This window comes from Nomascus leucogenys, chromosome 17, assembly GCF_006542625.1.
Source record: "Nomascus leucogenys isolate Asia chromosome 17, Asia_NLE_v1, whole genome shotgun sequence".
Lineage (NCBI taxonomy): Eukaryota > Metazoa > Chordata > Mammalia > Primates > Hylobatidae > Nomascus > Nomascus leucogenys.
The window spans coordinates 66991240-67010014 of record NC_044397.1 but is presented as its reverse complement, the minus strand read 5'-3'; the positions used below and the strand labels follow the sequence as shown (position 1 = coordinate 67010014).

At 43.4% G+C, this 18775-nt stretch overlaps 1 pseudogene and 1 gene segment (V, D, J or C); one reads left to right on the top strand and one right to left on the bottom strand.

The window, feature by feature from the left end:
- The window catches only part of LOC101176361, a 59199-nt gene extending 43334 nt beyond the window's left edge, over positions 1-15865 (bottom strand). Inside the window, 2 exon segments of the C gene segment in view lie at positions 15392-15708; positions 15820-15865. Coding sequence covers positions 15392-15708; positions 15820-15865 — 363 coding nt within the window.
- LOC101176270 lies at positions 9765-10195 on the top strand (annotated as a pseudogene).
- Positions 15866-18775: the final 2910 nt, after the last annotated feature.

Genomic DNA, 18775 nt, shown 5'->3' with positions numbered 1-18775 from the left:
TTTGAAGTAGTAACCTGGCTAAATCAAGGGAAAACAGTCAAATATTGTTAGTACTTCATTTTCCCACATTACAGAACTTCTCTTTTCCCCCATTCAGCTCCATTTTATGATTTCCATGTGGCTTTCTTGGAGATCTTCTGGTGCCTCAGGGCTCCCCTAACCTTGGACAATGGTTGTCCCTGTCACTTTTGTCCAGCTCTGGCTCGTGTTGTGTGGGACAGGTGTGAACTCCGACAGCTTGGGTCCTCCCTAGGAGACAGGAGAGGAAGCAGCTGGCTCGGATGGCTCCTTCTAAAGCAGTTGCCCTCTTCACCCTCTTTTCTGATAAATACCGTTTTTGAGACACTCAATGCTGGGAGACGAATGTTGAGGAAGTGGAGGTTAGCAGACCAATGGGCCTGTGGCTGCAACTAGAAGGACTCACTCTTCCCCTGCACATGATGTGTCCTGGGAATGGGAAGTAGGAGAGGGCACCCATGCTGCAGACTGAGCCAGTCTTCAGGGCCCGGCTTAGAGCCCTGGTGCTGCCACAACCAGGGCAGCCACGGCCACCCTGGAACTCACTAGGCACCCTGCACACTCCATCCCTGCCAGACAGTTCCTTCCAGACCCTCCTACTCCAGCAGTCAAGTGTGTGTGTGTGTTTGTGATGGAGAGGTTGTGAGGAGTGTGTCTAATTGCTGGAGTCCATAGTCTACCTGACTACCTGGAATAAAGGCTGAGAAAGTGCATCAGGCATTTTTCTTTTCTGTAGAGGGAGATGAATTCATTAATTCACCAAAACCCATGAGGTGAAAATTCCCTAAACACAGGAAAGCGTTACTAGGAGTCAAGAAGAAAGACAAATGGACACTTTTAAGATACTTTTTTGTTTGGTTTTTTATTTGTTTTTTCAAACAAATAAAGTGAACAAAGGCAGAATTTATATTATTGAAAACATTGTCAGAAAACAGATACTCACTTTTCATAATATTAATAGTTTGCATTAATTGAGGGCATTGTCTGTAGCAGGCTCTGTGCTGCAAGCACCTTTGTCCGTTATCTATTAAGTGAGGATTCTTATTATTGTTCCCATTTTCAAGATGGGAAAATAGAAGCTTTGACCTAGCAGGCACTTTATTCAAGATCAAGGCATTTTTACAGAGCAGACATTTTGTTCAAGTATGCATTTTGTTCTGGCAGGAGTTAAGTGACAGGACAGTAATTTGCAACAGAGGGTCTAACTCTAGAACCTGTGTACTTAATGAAACCTTTTATTTCTCCCAAATATATCAATTATACAGATATATGTATACACAAACATACATATGTACATAATGTACTTGTGCATGAATAAATTTATTCTTCTTTTCTGTTGCAGATATAAATATTTCTGATTGTGCCATTTTGATTACCCAACTAGGAAAAGAGAGAGAGAGAGACGGAGAATAACATACGCTTTTGAATGAACACCTGAAATATCAAAAGAGCACATTAAATACTTTTTAAAAAGTTTCTCACATAATTTGAGCAAAGAGAAAAGCAATCTCATTAGCTCAGAGGAACTTGCAGAGGATTGCTGGTAACCAGGCATCTTGTCTACCCAGTCTTTGCCTCCGAGGACAGGCCAGAGGCTTCGGGTCAGTGTCAGGTGTGTGTGATTGCTGGTGTTAGGAAAGGAGGTAAATGGTTCAAGCAGAGATTACCATTCCATGCCACTCATGATGTTTCAGATATGTCTGGATAACATTAGCCAGGCTGCAACAACAACAAACCCGCCAGTTCATTTATAAATAATTAGATAGATAAACAACAGGGAGATAGAGATAGAGACAGAGAAGAAATGGAGGTGGAGGTGGAGGTAGAGATAAGTGTATCTAGTGAAGATTGCAATATCAGCAATGTCCCTGAGGGAAGGTTTTCCTTGATTAATTGTCCTAACCATTTCACACAAGGGAATATAGACAAAAGTGAAATTAAATAGCAAATACTGGTAATGAGTACTTACTTGAGACCTTTCTCTACTCCAGGGTTGATGCTCAGCATTTTGTATTTATTATCTCAACTAACCCTCACAAGCGTCACTGGAGTGGGCACTACCGTCTCTGCCACACAGTCAAAGCTGTGTCTTCACAGTCAAAGCCGAAGACGCTCAGGTTGACTCAAGCCCTCTGACTCCAGAGTCTGCACTCCTTGACTTCACACCATGGTGTCACTTAAGTGAATGACTTTTTTTCATGACCTTTTTTTCATCAGTTTTTCTCAAGGCTCTGGAATGTAATGTCTGGTGGCTGAATTCAAACATTATTTTCATTAGTTCTTTAATGATTATTTTTGTGTAAACTAATTTTGTGTTTCCATGGGGTTAGGAAGCTTCATAGATTCAATTTATTTAAAGCCTCGTATCTTGTCTGTGTGGCTCTATCACGAATTACTTCCTAAACAGCACCCCCACTCCGCAGAGCAAAAATAAGGCTTCTTTTTACTAATTAACAAAAGGCATGCCCTTAGGCAGAATAATTAGACAAAGACACCTTTCTCCAGCATGTCACAGCCCAACTCCAGAGTGTGCAGGGTTTGGGTGTAAGATGGGATTTTTGGCTCCCACGGGCGCCTCTCACCCAAGTGACTTTGAGCAGGGCACAGCCAACCAGCTAACTTTGAGCAGGGCACAGTGGTGGAACACGCACACGCTATCATTCAATGCAGAGGGGAAATGTACACAACCTATACCTGTCATCTCTTGCCTGTTCTGATATTGTGGGGAGGCACTAAACTTACCAACTTAAAATAGTTTCCACCAGGTTAGAGCAGCCTCTTTCAGATGGGCTCGGTCTCTTTGTGGTGCCTGCCTAGGCTTTTCTGTGTTTCTCTCTCTTCTTCCTTCTCATCCCCAGGATGACATCTCTACACAGGGGCAGGGTGTGTGAGTGAGTTCTTAGAGGTGTCTTCCTGCTACTCTCTGCATCCTCAACAACTTCCAGCATTTTGCCCTGCTGATCTCGGGGATTTCACTCTTCCTCTGAATCGGCTGGTGTAATAACCAGACTGAACTTGCCACTATTGACTCCACACCATGCCCTTGGGATGCAAAGTTCCCTTCCTGCAGCTTCTTATCCAAATCCAAGGTGCTGTGCCCTCCGGCCCCCTCAGTAGCTTTGTATCCTCTCAGAGACCCTGAGAAGCATCTGGGCCTCCTACATGCACAGCCTGTGTGGAAAGGGGTGCTGGTTTGGGCTTCCCTTTGCAAATGTCTTCCACTGTTGATGAAGTTCTACCAGGGCCGTATTAGGGAAGCTTGACAGGAGCCAGACACTCACAGATTCTCCTTCGTCTATCTTTGGTTTCCGTTGGGCTTTCTATCCCCTCTGGCATAAGGCCCTCAGACACAAGGGAACCGGGAAGTACCTCCATGTAATGCCCTACCCCTCTCACTCTCCCCACTGGCTCGCACTTCCCAGCCAGAAGGAACAGCGCTTCTCCCTGGGAGGGTGTTAACTTCACCGATATCATATGCTGAGTCTTCATATCTAGCGGCTGTAATAAAATTCTGTGTTGTTACTTTGCCAGGGTGGCCTTTTGACCTATGAATGAGAGAATCACAACTTTAGAAAACTCTTTAAAAAAAAAAATTGAACCTGATTTTCAAGCCCAACATCTCACAATTAATTCAAAAAGTGAGTTTGTGGCAGGCCGTGGTGGCTCACGCCTGTAATTCCAGCACTTTGGGAGGCTGAGGCGGGCGGATCACGAGGTCAGGAGATCAAGACCATCCTGGATAACATGGTGAAACCCCATCTCTACTAAAAAAATACAAAAAAAAAAAAATTAGCCGGGCGTGGTGGCGGGCGCTTGTGCACTGCACTCTAGCCTGGGCAACAGAGTGAGACTCAGTCTCAAAAAAAAAAAAAAAGTGTGTTTGTTCTGGGCAACTACCATCTCTTTATATGGGTAGTAAATATCATGGATTAGCTATAATAAAGGACAAAAGGTGACATGATTTATTTTGGAGAATAAAAATATGTTGGCCACGTTTCCAAAACATGATCCTCATTACACATTTTGATTATTTCCTTAAGTCTGGGCCATGAGGTTTTGATCCCTCTCCAGGTATCCCACCCATGATATTATCTGCTAAAGCAAGTTCACAACAACAGAGAGGATTTTCTGTTTTCTTAGCCTTTTCCCCTCCAGTAAGAAGAAGGGTCCTAGGGCAGAATGCCAGTGGGGAGCAGGGTGGGGGTGGGGTGGGAGGTGGGAACTCTTCCAAATGTGTGTTCAGCATGACCCTTTAGCCATGGCTTCTTGAGTCACTGCCCATTCTGTCTTGACCTGGCTCTGCAGGACTAGGCAGTAGGTCCAGGGCAGCGCATGATTACCCACAAACACCACAGTTTATTCCTATAAAGTTTTGTTTGTTTGTTTTTGAGACAGAGTCTTGCTCTGTAGCCCAGGCTGGAGTGCAGTGGTGCAATCTTGGCTCTCTGCAACCTCTGCCTCCTGGGCTCAAGTGATCCTCCCACCTCAGCTTCCGGAATAGCTGAGACTACAGGCAAGTTCCACCACAGCTGGCTAATTTTTGTGTTTTTGTAGAGATGGGGTTTCACCGTGTTGCCCAGGCTGGTCTCGAATTCCTGAGGACAAATGATCTGCCTGCCTCAGCCTCTGAAAGCGCTGGAATTATAGGCCTGAGCCACTGCACCTGGCCCTATTTCCATTAAGTTAATAAACCCAAAGGGTATTCAAAGTGGCCCAATAGTGCACTTGAAAGAGCATGAACTATTTGTTTGGACAGATAACTATCCCTGTCTAAGCATCAGTTATTTCTTTAATGAATAAATTTATTTACCAGGTTCTTATGAAAATCACCTGAAATTCTAAACATGTAGGACATCTATCCCGTTTTCTGGCAGCCAATGGGAACTGAGTAGAAATGAATTCCATCTTGTTCCTTGTTGGCATCTTCACCCTGAGCATTTCACCATGACTAGAAGTCTCTAAGAAATGAAATAGTGGACCTTGCCTTCTCTCTGAAATAATCATGCAGTTTCAACAAACGTAGTCTCTAAATAGGAACCCAAGTCAATAGGAAATGATGTCAAATCAGACACTTGGGGGTATAGGTACTGGCATTTGTGGGGTGCAATTGATAGTCATCAGACTCCCTTTCTGGTTTCCTGTGATCACAGAGGCATCATCTGAGGAACACAGGAAGTGCTGCAAGCTGAGGCTGAGGCCTAGCCGGGGTGGAGAGCTGGAGGAGGCTCTTCCACATTGGGAAGGATGTGGTCGCAGACATGATAACAGGGCAAGTGCCCATTACCTCAGCTCCAATGTCATGCTGGGTTCCTGGGGGCCATTATATTGGGTCATCACATCTTTCTATTTTTCTGGGAATTTTATATTAAGAACTAAAGGGAGTAGACAGAATTTTATATATAGGATTTATATACAGAATTTTATATATGGTTGCAGCTCTTTGCCTATAATTGACCTTGAACAGGGTTTTTTCCAAGTTAATATCAAATCCTCAAAAGCCTGATTTGGTGTTGGTCAGTACCTGAGTGTGTATGAAAAGTTCTATCTGAATACCCTACAGTGAAAATATACGCTTCATTTCTGCTAATGAAATAAAGATTTTTACTTGCTTCAATTGTTTTTACACAATTTCAATTAGAAACAAAATAGCATTTTCAATGAAACCAAAGTTATCAAGAAATGAGACATTCATTTTCAAAAAAATCCCTCAGCCAATCTGAGAAGTAGGGGAACAAGTTCACATTCCCAGAGTGAAGAACAGGTGCATATCTGTAGCTGTGACGTCCCGTCTGCTGAGGCTAAGTGCCCGAGAAAAGGCTGAGGAAATAGGGAACCTGGAGAAGGAAAGGAAAAGCTGAGCCAGGATGAGGAAGGGGAACCTCTCAGAGTGTTCACAGAGAAAATGGGTGTCCCCAGGCCCTGCGCCCAGATCAGTCATTTCTGAGGTTGCTGATTGGTCAGGAACACATGGGAACTTTACCCGTAGCTGTATGACACCATGATAGTCAGTCCATTTGCCAGGGTAAGAGTTATTCACCTTGTTATCTTGTTGACTCTTAGAAACTTTTAGAAAGATTCTTTTTCATTATTATTATTTCATCATGATTATCTAACTGATTTCAGGGGAGAGTTGGTCCAAGTTACCACGTGTGCTATGACCTGAAGCCACCTGTCCACTTTTCCAGGTGAGAGTCCTCACTGGTTTATCTGACCACCAAACGCTCATGGCACAGACCCAACACTTCCATGACCCACACACGGGTCTCTGCTCTGGACCCATGGTGGATGTAGGACCTGAGAGTCCTATTTGGTGTGGAAGTAGAAGAGCTACCCTATCACCTCCTCACTGGGAGAAGAGGGGGTTTCCAGGGAAATCCCAACAGTGCTTTTCAGAGAGTCTTTGCAAAATTAGAGTCCCCAGGAATTCTCTAAGCTCTTACTGCGTTTAGCCTGGATATAGCTCATGAGCCAAAGGTTGGAGTCATCAATTTTGTCTACCTCTTAGCAAGTCTTTGAGAAATATGGCCAACTACCCCAGGGTTTCTCAGCCTTTGCATTATTGACATTTTGGGCTGGATAATTCTTTGTTGTGGGGCTGTCCTGTGCGTTGTAGGATGTTTAGCAACACCTCTGGCCTCTGCTCACTAGATACCAGTAGCATTCTCACTCTGTTTGTGACAATAAAAAATGTCTCAGACATTATTAATGTCCACTGGAGAGGGACTTGCCCTTCACTGAGAATCTCTGGTTTTGTCCCCTTCTTTTGGATTACTACCATTCTCCTGAGCTTAGAGTGTCAGCAGAGATTGGGACAAAATGAAACCTCCCACTGAATATCCACTATGTAAAAACTCTCATCACTTAATAAGCCATATCACTTAATCTTCTTTGCCACCATCTATTTTCTTGAGGAATTGGAGTGGATATTACAACAAATACCTCTGTCACTCAGCATATAGCACTGCAGCTTTGCTAGACCACTTGTTACCTGCTACTTTCATATAACACATGCTAGATTTCATTTTTGTTACGTCAAAGTCATATGTTGTAGGGATTGTTAAAGCTCCTTATTTCATCAAGAAGGATGCCTTCCCTATAGTGGGAGCTCCATAAATATTGACTATTCTTAGGAGATAATTCATATGAGAAATCATATTAGAATGAATGAAAATGTGTTAAAATAAAACTATAACTCTTTACTTTGTTATGGTGTTTACAATTTCCAAAACACTGTTACAAACATTGGCTTATTTAATCCAAATAATATTTTGAAGCAGAAAGGGATTCCCCATGGGGAAAAGGGGGTAATGTAAGGCCTGTCAGCTAGTAAATGGTAGAGCTGGAACTAAAACCTATTTCTTCGATACCAAGAAAATCCACATAGTGTGCTATACAGGCGAGCATGCAATCATTCAGTCCTGCTTTTAATTCCAGTTCAGCCTGCTGTTAGCTTGACTTGTTGCTATCTGACACCGAGTGCCCTCAACTATGAAAATGAAATTGAAATGCCTATCTACCAGCATTGGCTTAGATAGGTGCATAATACTCCTGGAATAAAGTGGGAGCTCAGCGGATTCCATATCTTTCACCTCCTTCCTCTCTACTCTGCCTCCTTGTTGAAGCAGGATGAGCACAGAATTACTGTTAGGAGGCCTAGTTTTGGTTTTGGGGTATGCTCTTTTTCTTAGGATTTTAGTTCCTTGACTTGAATGACAGTAAGTAACATTTCTAGATAGAGGAACTCCCCATCATGAGGTGTGGTGGGTCTCTCAGCATTGCCCTCTAAGTGGAGGCTTTGTATGGTGGGGCCTCATGACCAGTTGTGGGGCTGCCACACCCATCCTCTTCCCCCAGAGGGGTTTCCCACGTCCACGCCCCACCTCCCAGCAAACATGGGCAAGGAGGGAACTGGCTGCAAATGTCCCATTTATCCTGTATACAAGGACGTGGTAAAAACTAATTCACTGAAGAGTTTGATTCAAAAAATAATGAAGTTCTATAAATAAAAACATATCTGGGGCCAGGCATGGTGGCTCGCGCCTGTAATCCCAGCACTTTGGGAGGCCAAGAGGGGCGGATCACAAGGTCAGGAGATCGAGACCATCCTGGCTAACACGGTGAAACCCTGTCTCTACTAAAAATACAAAAAATTAGCCAGGCATGATGGCAGGTGCCTGCAGTCCCAGCTACTTGGGAGGCTGAGGCAGGAGAATGGCGTGAACCCAGAAGGCAGAGGTTGCAGTGAGCCGAGATGGCACCACTGCACTCCAGCCTGGGCAACAGAGTGAGACTCTGTCTCAAAAAAAAAAAAAAAAAAAAAAGAGAATCTGTAAATTTGGGATGCTTTTTTGCTAAAATATGTCCTTTTGGTATTAGAAAATGTGATGATGACAAAAGTTAGTTTTTACTGTTGCAACCAGACTGTGTGTGATAAAAATGAACTTTCTCCTTTTCTTGTTTGGCAAGAATTTTACTTGAATCTTCTGGCTCTATGGAGCCTTCCCAGTGATCCATTAACTTCTTCCTTTTCAGAACATTTATCTATGTCATGGAATCAAGGACTCATTAGTTTCATTTTTTCATTTGAAGAACAAGTAAATAGTATAGTGGTATTCCTATTGATATTCACTCAAAAGAGTCAGGCTGTTTGATTGCTGCGTTATATTTCATCCAGTAAACTGGAAGTCTTCCTGCTTCAACCTTTTTCATTAAAGGACCAAATTCCCTACTTGGGTACACTTACAGGAACACATTCCGCGTCCTTGTATATGCAGAGAAGTCTGAGCCCTTCTTCCCTCCCTTGTCATTTATTCCAGTTCTTGCTGGGTCAGTGTGGTATGGTGGGAAGAGGGTAAGTCTTATGAACCATCACACTCACTCTACATCCCTTCTCTGCTGCTAGTGATGCCTGCATGATCTTAGAGGCTACAGAGTCTCTCTGAATCTCTGGTTCCTCCTCTGAGAAAGGAGATGACAATATCTAAGTGAGAAAAGCATGTAAAGTTCCAGGCCTGACATTGACTTGGCCCTCTGCCCATCCAGGCCCTCCCTGGGCAGCCACGCAGGAAGCAGAACACGATATGGCCATCTCAGGCCAGGCTGCAGTTGGGTCTCGGCCTTTCCTCCCTTTCCTGTACACCTTTGGATAACATTTCTGTGCTCCCCAGCGGACTGAGGGTAAGGGAATGCAGCAGAAAGGTGATAATCAGGGGGAATATCTTTGTGTTCCATCTTGCTGCTTTTCTGTTGCTCAGTAAACACAGTTTTGGTTACGCTTTTTTTCTTGTTAAAAAAAAAAAATCTTAGAACCCAGAAGTCAGAATAACTTGATTGCATAAGAAAATTCTCTGTAGAGAATTCTCTGCAGAGTGTCTGTAAGTAAACACCGTTAACATCATTTTAACTAACTTCATGTGACCCTGGGGAATGGAGCTTAAGGCTGCAAGTGAAAAAAAAACTCATAAAACGAATAATAAAATTTTTTATTTCTCCCCGAAATGTCTCCATTTAAAACTTCGTGTTTGGTTTTGTTCTTTTCATCACTGTAGGAGATCAAGGAAACAGATTTTGTAATCAGACAGACCTGGATTCAGATCCCAGCCTCGCTGCCTACTATCAAGTGTCTTAATTTATCAAAGTCTCAAATCTGGACCTAGAAAATATCTATAAAGGGCATTTGTCCCCGCAACAGAACCGCTGCCGCCATCGCTGTCATTTAAGATAGCCCGGGTCCCTCCGCCGCCATCATGCCTCTGGGAAGCCGCAGCGCGGCTGTCTGGCCAGCCAGCCCCCTCCCGCCGCGCCTTCTGCCCACCTGCCCGCACACCCACCTCCCCCCGGCAGCCGCCCCATCTCCGCCCCTTCGGGCGAGCAGAGCCTCATGGCTCAGATGGCGTCCATGGCCGCAGGGGTAGCCGTGGGCTCGGCTGTGGGACACGTCATGGGCAGCGCCCAGACCGGAGCCTTCAGATGGAGGAGTTCGGAGCCCGCCCAGCCTGCTGCCCAGCAGACCCCCACCCGCCCTGCCCCCCAGCCCCTGCATATGGGGTCCTACGCCTACGAGATGAGGCAGTTCCTGGACTGTTCGACCACTCAGAGTAACCTGTCCCTGTGTGAGGGCTTCAGCGAGGCCCTGAAGCAGTGCAAGTACAACGATGGTCTGAGCTCCCTGCTCTGAAGAGGTTGATGCAGACTCGGGGGCCAGCCCTGCACCCACCTCTACCCTTTGCCGACAGCTGGACCACAAAACCAGATTGTACCAGATGGCTGGGATTGGAAGTGAGGAAGTTTCTCACCCCACGAATAACCCAAGACACAAATGTGCAAATAAGAGTTCATTAAAAAAAGAAAATATCTATAAAAATGAGATAATAATGATAGTATTTTGTTAGGCTCAAATGACATAAAGCATGCAGTATAAAGTGCCATGCACATAAGAAGTACTCAATAAACAATAACTACTTTTATTACACTTATAAGAACATTTACTACATTATTCATTTTCACATAGAACTGAGCTCTTTCAGAGAATAGTCTGTACATTTAACTCTGTACATGTAAACTCACTGATTTTTCTGTTTTTCTGTGGCTAAGCGAAGAAAATAAGGAAAGTCAGAGAAATCTGCTGACCCATGGACTGCAAATTCAAATTCTGTCAATTTCAGAACACAAATATGGAGTTTTGATAATTACTCTGTAACTTTAGTTTATAAGTAAGTAAAATATAAAGAGAACGGGACTACAGTAAAGTACAGCACGTGATTCAATCTCTCTGAATCCATTAGTACTTTGCTAATTTGCTAGTTAAAAGTTGACTTAAAAGTGACAAGAAATTAAATTAGGGATCTACAGAAGAGACACATCAATTATAGCAACAGGGGTGACGGGATAAATTCTACTTGACATGAACATGACAGGCATTTCTCTATCCTCAATCATCTAATGAGAGTTGAGATTGTTTCTCTATTTTAAACTTAGTTATTGTTGTAAAGAACTCTATGAGCATAATTGGATTAATCATACTATCGATTCATGAAGCACTACAAGCATACAGCACTATAATCATATATCTAAATGCATATCACTTTTATGTTTCTTATTTGAGTCTACTACATGTTGGTGATTTATTTAATGAGTCAACAAATACCTAAGACTCCTTCAATTAACTCAAGAACAAAAGCATTATAAATAATCTACATGCTCCTCTGTATTAAGAAATCAACTAAAGAAGTACTGATTAATGATGATCTCTCAAGATTTGTCCAGTTGCCTGTTTTTTTACTCAAGGAACTGTCACACATCCTGTTCTGTTGGAGATGGGACCTTGGTGGTTTTGTGAAAAGTGAAACAAAACTAGATAAAACCTTCTGGCTCCCTAGCTTGTCCTACTTATCTGAAGTCAAACATAATCCGCTTATTGGGCCATCTGCGGGATTTCCTCCTTGGCTCATCCAAGTCCATTTTCCACCTAACTCTGCCATCAAAGTCTGACCGCCCTGGGCTGCATGGATGGTCTTCCCTATCCTGCAGGTGTTGTTTGGGGGTAGAAAATGGAAACACCATCAGGCAACTGGGGAACAGGAGAGTGGGGTCAGTGTTCCCTCCCTGAAAAGGGGCCTTAAGTTGGCTGCATCCTCCCCCGTTGGCCAATATACAGTGCCATTTGCCCCACAGCTAGAGCTGATGTCCAGGATCCAAGAGGTGTGGGTAGGAGTCGCCATTCTCTTCTATTTCAGTTAGTTCACTGAAAAAAGTTGTTTCTTTTTTCCCAAGACCTTTGATCTACAGGCTTGAAAAATCCTAGTGCTCAAGGAAGACATACAAGCCCAATAAGCTGCCTTGAGCTCTCAAATCACTAACATTTTCTTTAGCTCAGCACAGTAATCAGTAGGAAACAGGAGAAAAGGTAAGATTTTGTTTTTTAAAAGAAGCAAAAGTTGTTAGAGAAGAGGAAAGTTGTTAGAGAAGAGCAGAGCCCCTTCCAGGCCTTTCTAACCAAAACATTTTACATATTGTCTCTAGGTGCTCAATAACGTGCAGGGTTACGTTTAATATTATAAAACAGGAATTCTTTTATTAAGTAAATTTTAAAATAAAATTAAAAAGTAATGTGTTTTCTATTAGACCATTTCAAAAGTACAGAAATGACACAGATAAAAATACTCATGAGTGCAGTGTCTGGAGATAAGCATTTCAAAGTCTGTGCCCTTTTTTTCTTACCCCAGGCTGCCTCTTGTGAACCCGTTCACAAGACTGAAAGCAAAAAGCACCCGAGACAAAACAGTCAGCATGGATTTCCAGGTGGGTACAGTAACTTCTAGAATTGTGGTTTCTATAAGATGACTCCTGGGCAGTAGACATTACTTTTTCCATAGTACTTGTATGTGTGGGGAGTTCGGCAACAGATGATATGGTTTATGAAAATATTGCTTTCCAAGATTTCCTTAGATTTTATTCAGATTTTATGTTAACTAGATAATATAATGTTGATTCTATTACTCAGAGTCATTGTAGCTCACCCACCTCAGGTAGAAAAGAAAAGAAGTTGAACCTAAATCATCAGAATATTCAGGGCATCCATCCATACAACCCGCTGACCCATTAGGTAAAATGAACCCCTCAATAATGATGAAAGCATCAATCTCAATTCAACAGATATTCATATATGCAGTACAGTATATTCTAATAAGATGCTGTCAGTGTTTCTGTGAATCCAAAATTTAAACCACTTAATTGGCAAATGTTTACTTAGAGCTGGTTTGCCTCTGGCTAGTTTTCCTTTGGTGTGGCCAAAATGTTCCTGGTGAAGCTCACCTTAGCCAAAAGGAGAAGGGCAGGAGGAGTAAAGGACTATGAATTTCAACTTGTTTTTCCCCTATAATGGTCATCTGCACTATGCACAAGGCCACTGTCCTCTCCAGCTGTGTGTGAGTCAAAGGTCTTAGGGAACCATGATCAAAAGCTTAGAATTAAATTAATCTGGGATAACTCTTGTAAGAGTTTCTTCATACTTAGCTATTCTCTCTATAAAATGTAATAGCCACACTATAATAGATGTAGTGCTAAGCCCTGGATATATAAAGATGTGTATATGGGCCAGGCGTGGTGCCTCACGCCTGTAATCCCAGCACTTTGGGAGGCCGAGGCAGTGGATCACGAGGTCAGGAGTTCGAGACCAGCCTGGTCAACATGATGAAACCCCGTCTCTACCAAAGATACAAAAAATTAGCCGGGCGTGGTAGCACGCACCTGTAATCCCAGCTACTCGAGAGGCTGAGGCAAGAGAATCGCTTGAATCTGGGAGGCAGAGGTTGCAGTGAGCCGAAATCGCGCCATTGCACTCCAGCTTGGGCAACAAGAGCGAAACTCCATCTCAAAAAAACAAAAACAAAAACAAAAACAGATGTGTGTGTGTGTGTGTGTGTGTATGTTTTCTTGTATATACAGTCATAAGCTGAATAATAATGTTTCAGTCAAAGATGGACAAATTATAATGAAACTGCCCTATACATGTGTAGCATTTTTCTTTTATATTGTATTTTTACTGTATCTTTTCTATGCTATGTTTAAATCACAAATATTTATCAGTGTTGCAATCGCATATAGCATTCAGTACAGCAACACGCTGTGCAGGTTTGCAGCTTAGGAGCAATAAGCTATACCGTACATCCTAGGTGTGTGGTAGGCTGTGCCATGTAGGTGTGTGTTAAGGGCACTCTACAATATCTGCACAACAAGGACATCGCCAAAGGCTGCATTTCTCAGGATATTTTCCTGTCGTTAAGAGACACATGACTATATATGTGTGTTTGCTGTTATTTTTTTGTTTTATCTAGTTTTTTCTCTTGTCAGATAACACTGGGCTGTCACAATATGCTAAGCACTGGGCCAAATCCTTGATATGCATCATGTCAGGAGTTCTCACAGCCACCCATAAGGTAACCACAGGACCACTGCCTCACAGGTGAGGAAATGGGGCTAGAGAAGCTCAAGGCCTTATCACACAGCTTATCTGTGGTAAGTAGAGCCCCATTTGGACCTACGTCCTTCTGACATGACAGGCCCAGGTCTTGACCACTTTGTACATTATATGTATACTCAGGTAGTTATTGAGCTGTTGAAAAATCAAAGTATCAGGGAAATTTGAGAAGATGAGACTAAGGATCATTCATTTTTGAACTCTTCCCCAGTGGAAATCTACTTTTCTCTATTTTATATTTGTAAGATCACATTTCAAGAAAGGGTTTCATGGCAAAAACATAAATTAAAACAACACCATCAACAATAATAAATTGCAAAGCCTGAGTTGAACTAGAAGTAATGAAAATTCATGAGAGATTTACAATCATGAGTTATATTCAAGTTGAGGACTGCCATTTTAGTGGTGAATGGCAGCCCAGTAGCAGAAAGTGGTTCAACAGAAGCAACCTCGGGCCTTTGCAGAGCATATGGGCCTTGTAATTTCTGCTGTGCATAATGCCTGGCTCAGAATAGTCTATCAAAAACTCATGGTTGGATGACCAGGCACTGTGGCTCACGCCTGTAATCCCAGCACTTTGGAAGGCCGAGGCCAGCAGATCATGAGGTCGGGAGGAGATTGAGACCATCCTGGCCAACGTGGTGAAACCCCGTCTCTATTAAAAATACAAAAAAATTAGCTGGGCATGGTGGCACGCACCTGTAGTCCCAGCTAGTTGGGAAGCTGAGGCAGGAGAATCGCTTGAACCTGGGAGGCAGAGGTTGCAGAAAATGAATTTTTCCTCAAACCCCAATCCAAAGTGGACTTTGACTTAGATTCAATTAGTGGAAGTGTTTACGAATTTTGTACAAAATCAAACATCACCACTCAAGGCATGCATGTGATAGATTTGTCATTGCAGTCTGCCCTGCTCATGGTTAGATCATGCTGCATTTGTTACATGTTAACCTACAGAAAAATGAATACCGTTTAATGTCATATCCATTTTTTAATCGAGAGAAATAGGAAGATCAGAGAAAACTTATGTAATGCATATTGACTAGTACAAAAGAATCCCACTAAAAATGTGTATACATTATGCCAGAAAAAAATATATAATGAGTAGGAGAGGTTGAACCAGAAAAATAAACATGGGAGACCTAGAAAGGCTGTTGGTGAGAGAGTACAACCCTGAAAAAGATGAGGCTGGTCACTTGTATAGACTTATGCAAAGCTTCTGCTTTGAGAAAATATAGAATTTGGCAACTCCAAGTAGAGTCACCACATGAATGCTTATCTCAAAAACTGTTTACAAGCACACTGGTTGTAACTGTGGCTTCCCAATTCATGATTATAAACAAAGACTCAATAAACATTTATTGAATGGGATGGCTCAAACTGTCTGCTACTGTGCACCTCCCACAAGGCACAATAGTAGGTACCTATGTCCTGTTTCTCTACATTGTGAATGGTGAGAGTGGATGTAGACGTTTCAGGTATCTTATCCACCTCAAATTTGCCAGACGGAATGCCTAATTCCTTTCTGACAGTGCCGTCATATGAAATGGACACCAGGAACTGTATGACTTCACCAGGTCTTTCTCGATACCAATATATAGATGTTGCAGAAATTGTTACTCCAGACACCACACATTCCAGGCGGGCTGTTTTTGACAGCGTTTTAGTACTGGAAATTTGAGGTTGCTCTAGGTGAACTGCACCATATACACACACTGGGGAAAAAAAATGGGAGGGAGTAAATAAATCAAGAATTTGGAATTTATAAAAATATATAACAATAGAGAATATCAGTCCAAAGTGATTGGGGGAGCAAAACTACTTACGAGCCCCAAGGACTGCCAGTGTTGATGCGGGGAGCATTGACAGCATGTCTGCAGGTACTGTGCTCTCTGCCAGGGCAGCCTGGAATCACTGCAGAGAAGCGTTAGACCTCTGTGGCTTGGCTGAGTCCACCAAGTCAAACTTCCCATGGGTGAGGGTGACATGGGGCCCCCTGCATCGTTGTAAAGCGGTGTCCTCACCACCTGTTAACACTTCCAGTCTGTGTGAAGACAGTCCTGCAAGGTCTGCAGCCTGAGATCAGACCACATAGTTTAGACGGCCACCTCAGACCACATGGCAGCCACCCCAGCAAGTTGTCAGGCTGGTGTTGTTGGTTGTTGGGGCTGTGACATGCAGCATTGTCTTCTGAGAGCTTGTCTTCAACCAGCTGGAGAGATGTTGGTCCATCAAGCTGCTTAGCTCTGCTCAGCTACCCACACAGCCTGCAGCACGGGGTCCTTCTGGTCACCTTCATGAGGCTGGGCCCTCCATCCCAGTTTGTTTGCTTCTGTTGAAGATTCAGGTTCCTGTCCCCTCCCTCAGCTACCTGAATAATGTACGTCTCCTGAATCCCGGCTTCTCCTCAATGACAGTTTCCTATTGTCTGTTGTTCTTTCTCTAACCCAAGACATTTAATCTGTCCCAAGGTATTTTTACAAACTGCTCTCCCCAGTATATTCCTTAAAAGCTGCTGTGTTCCAGATTTCCATTCTTAATTTACCCACTGGGAGCTGCAGCTCACTGCCACTGCCCAGCATCACAAGAGAGTATCATAATCTTACATCACTGTCCTGGGGAAAGAGCAAAGGTCAAATTATGTTTTCTACCAAATGCATGTCACTTTTGCACCACTATAAAGTAAAAAAAAAATCTTGAGTCAGACCTCAGTTAAATCGAAAACTGTCTGTACCCATATCCAGCTAACTCGCAGACATTTTCAAGTACGTCTGACACGGGATCTCAAACCAAGTCTGCTCATAGCCAGAGTGACTCATTCCCTTCCGCCAAACCATATCTTCTTCCGAGTTCCCTGTATGACATGACTACCCACATTGCCCAAGCCGGAAACTTGAGCATCAGCCTCAATTCTCCCCTCTAACTAATTCACCACACTCCAATTCCTGAGGATTCTACACCCTAAACATTTCCTGGCTCACCACTGCCTCCACCTCACGCACCTCCATGCATCCCATCTCGGCCCCTCCCACCTACCTTCCCCATGGCCACTAGACTGACCTGGTCCTTTTCCTGCTCTAAAGTCCTCACTCTCTCTACCTTGCCTCTGAAGATGAAGTCCAGAGTTCTTAGGATAAGAGATTCTCTGTGTTGTGGCCACTGCCTCCCCGTCCTTCCATCTTCATTTAGTCACTCTCTGCCTAGAATTCCACGACCCACTTCTATGGATTGACTTGAATTTGTTTGTGTTTGGACTGCATTCCACTCCACATTCCCTGGCTAATTCCTGTTTATCCTTCTGGGCTCAGCCCCAGGCAGTCTTCCCCAGGAAGCTTCCCTCACCCAGTAAGTCCAGGATGGAGATGCTTCAAATTGCTTTCTCTTCACGCCACCTAGTGCCTTCCTCTCTCCTAGCACCTCCTGCCCAAGTCTTGGCCTGTTTACCCATTTCTCTCTCATTCTAAATGCCAGTTAAGGGTTCCCAGGGGAGTAAGATCATGTGCTGTTTATCTCTCTATTCCCAGGTGTTTGTTGAATAGATGAAAGGGTGGAGTGAGGGAATGGATGGCCATTGTAGTATTTTTTTGTCATTCTGTTGTTAACAAAACATCACCATTTAAAATACAGTTTTTAAAGAGTTACCAAGCAATAGACACTTAGTGAATGCCTTTAATGTGTCAAGCAGTTTGTAGCCATTATGATGTTTAATATCATAAATTTAGTATAATCTTCACAAAGCCCTACTCAAAACAGTTCAGGTAATGGGTCAAGGTTTAACAGCTTGTTGGTGACAGATTTAAGATTAATTCTGTCAGGCTGCAAAGCCTGAGCTCTTTGAATAGTTCTCTCTGCCTCTGTTTTCTTATCTACCAAATGAGAATAAAATCACAGCTTACCTTACTGACTGTTGCAAAGAATAAATGTTAGCCCAGGTAGACTGTTTAGGGCAATGCCTGACACGGAGCAAGCCCTTGGAAACTGATGGTGATTTGTTATACTCTCCCACACTGCCTTCTGCGAACTTGCCCCAGCTCACCAGCAGCAATGCACCAGCCACACCCTTGTCTTGCTGAGACAGACTAGCTAGGAGGCTCCCTAAAGCAAGAGACGATGAGAGGGAAAGAACTTGGGACCATTTCTAAGAAATAAAACTTGTAAAGTCTGGTGATGATGCCTCTGAAGGTGAGATCACTTAAGAAAGACATAATCTTGGTCTCTAAGCTAGTCTATCACCCTGGAGGTTGAGGCTGAAACCAAGTAGTATAATTCAGAGGGAGATCAATTTTGGACATTGCCGTTTTCTTTATTTTGGAGATGAGGAAACATGGCTAGGACATTTAAGACCTCGCTCAAGGTCACAGCGTTCATGAAGAGTAGAGCAGGTGTTGGTGAGGAGTGAAGGTGGATGTTTGTGGTGGTGAAGGTTCACTGCAGTGGCAGAGTCTCCTCTTGAGGAAATGAAAGATGTTTTTCTGTAAGGAGGTGACCGGGGAGCTTGCTCCTCCATTTGGCCACACCCTGATAATCACCATTTCACCAAATTTACTCTTGTTTGGGGTAAAGCACTGAGAGAGGGGACAGGCAGAAGAGGGGGCATCTCCTCTCTGTGCCCATTCGGTTTTATCAGCGCAATTAGAAAAAATGAAATGAAGGAACAACCCCAAAACAGAATGAAAGTTTCCTCCTGTACGGCTTCTGTCCTTCTCACACAAGTTGGAAGGCCTTAGCCGTGAACTGAGCCTTCAGTAGAGGTTAGAGACGCTGGGCTGTTTCAGAAGCAAG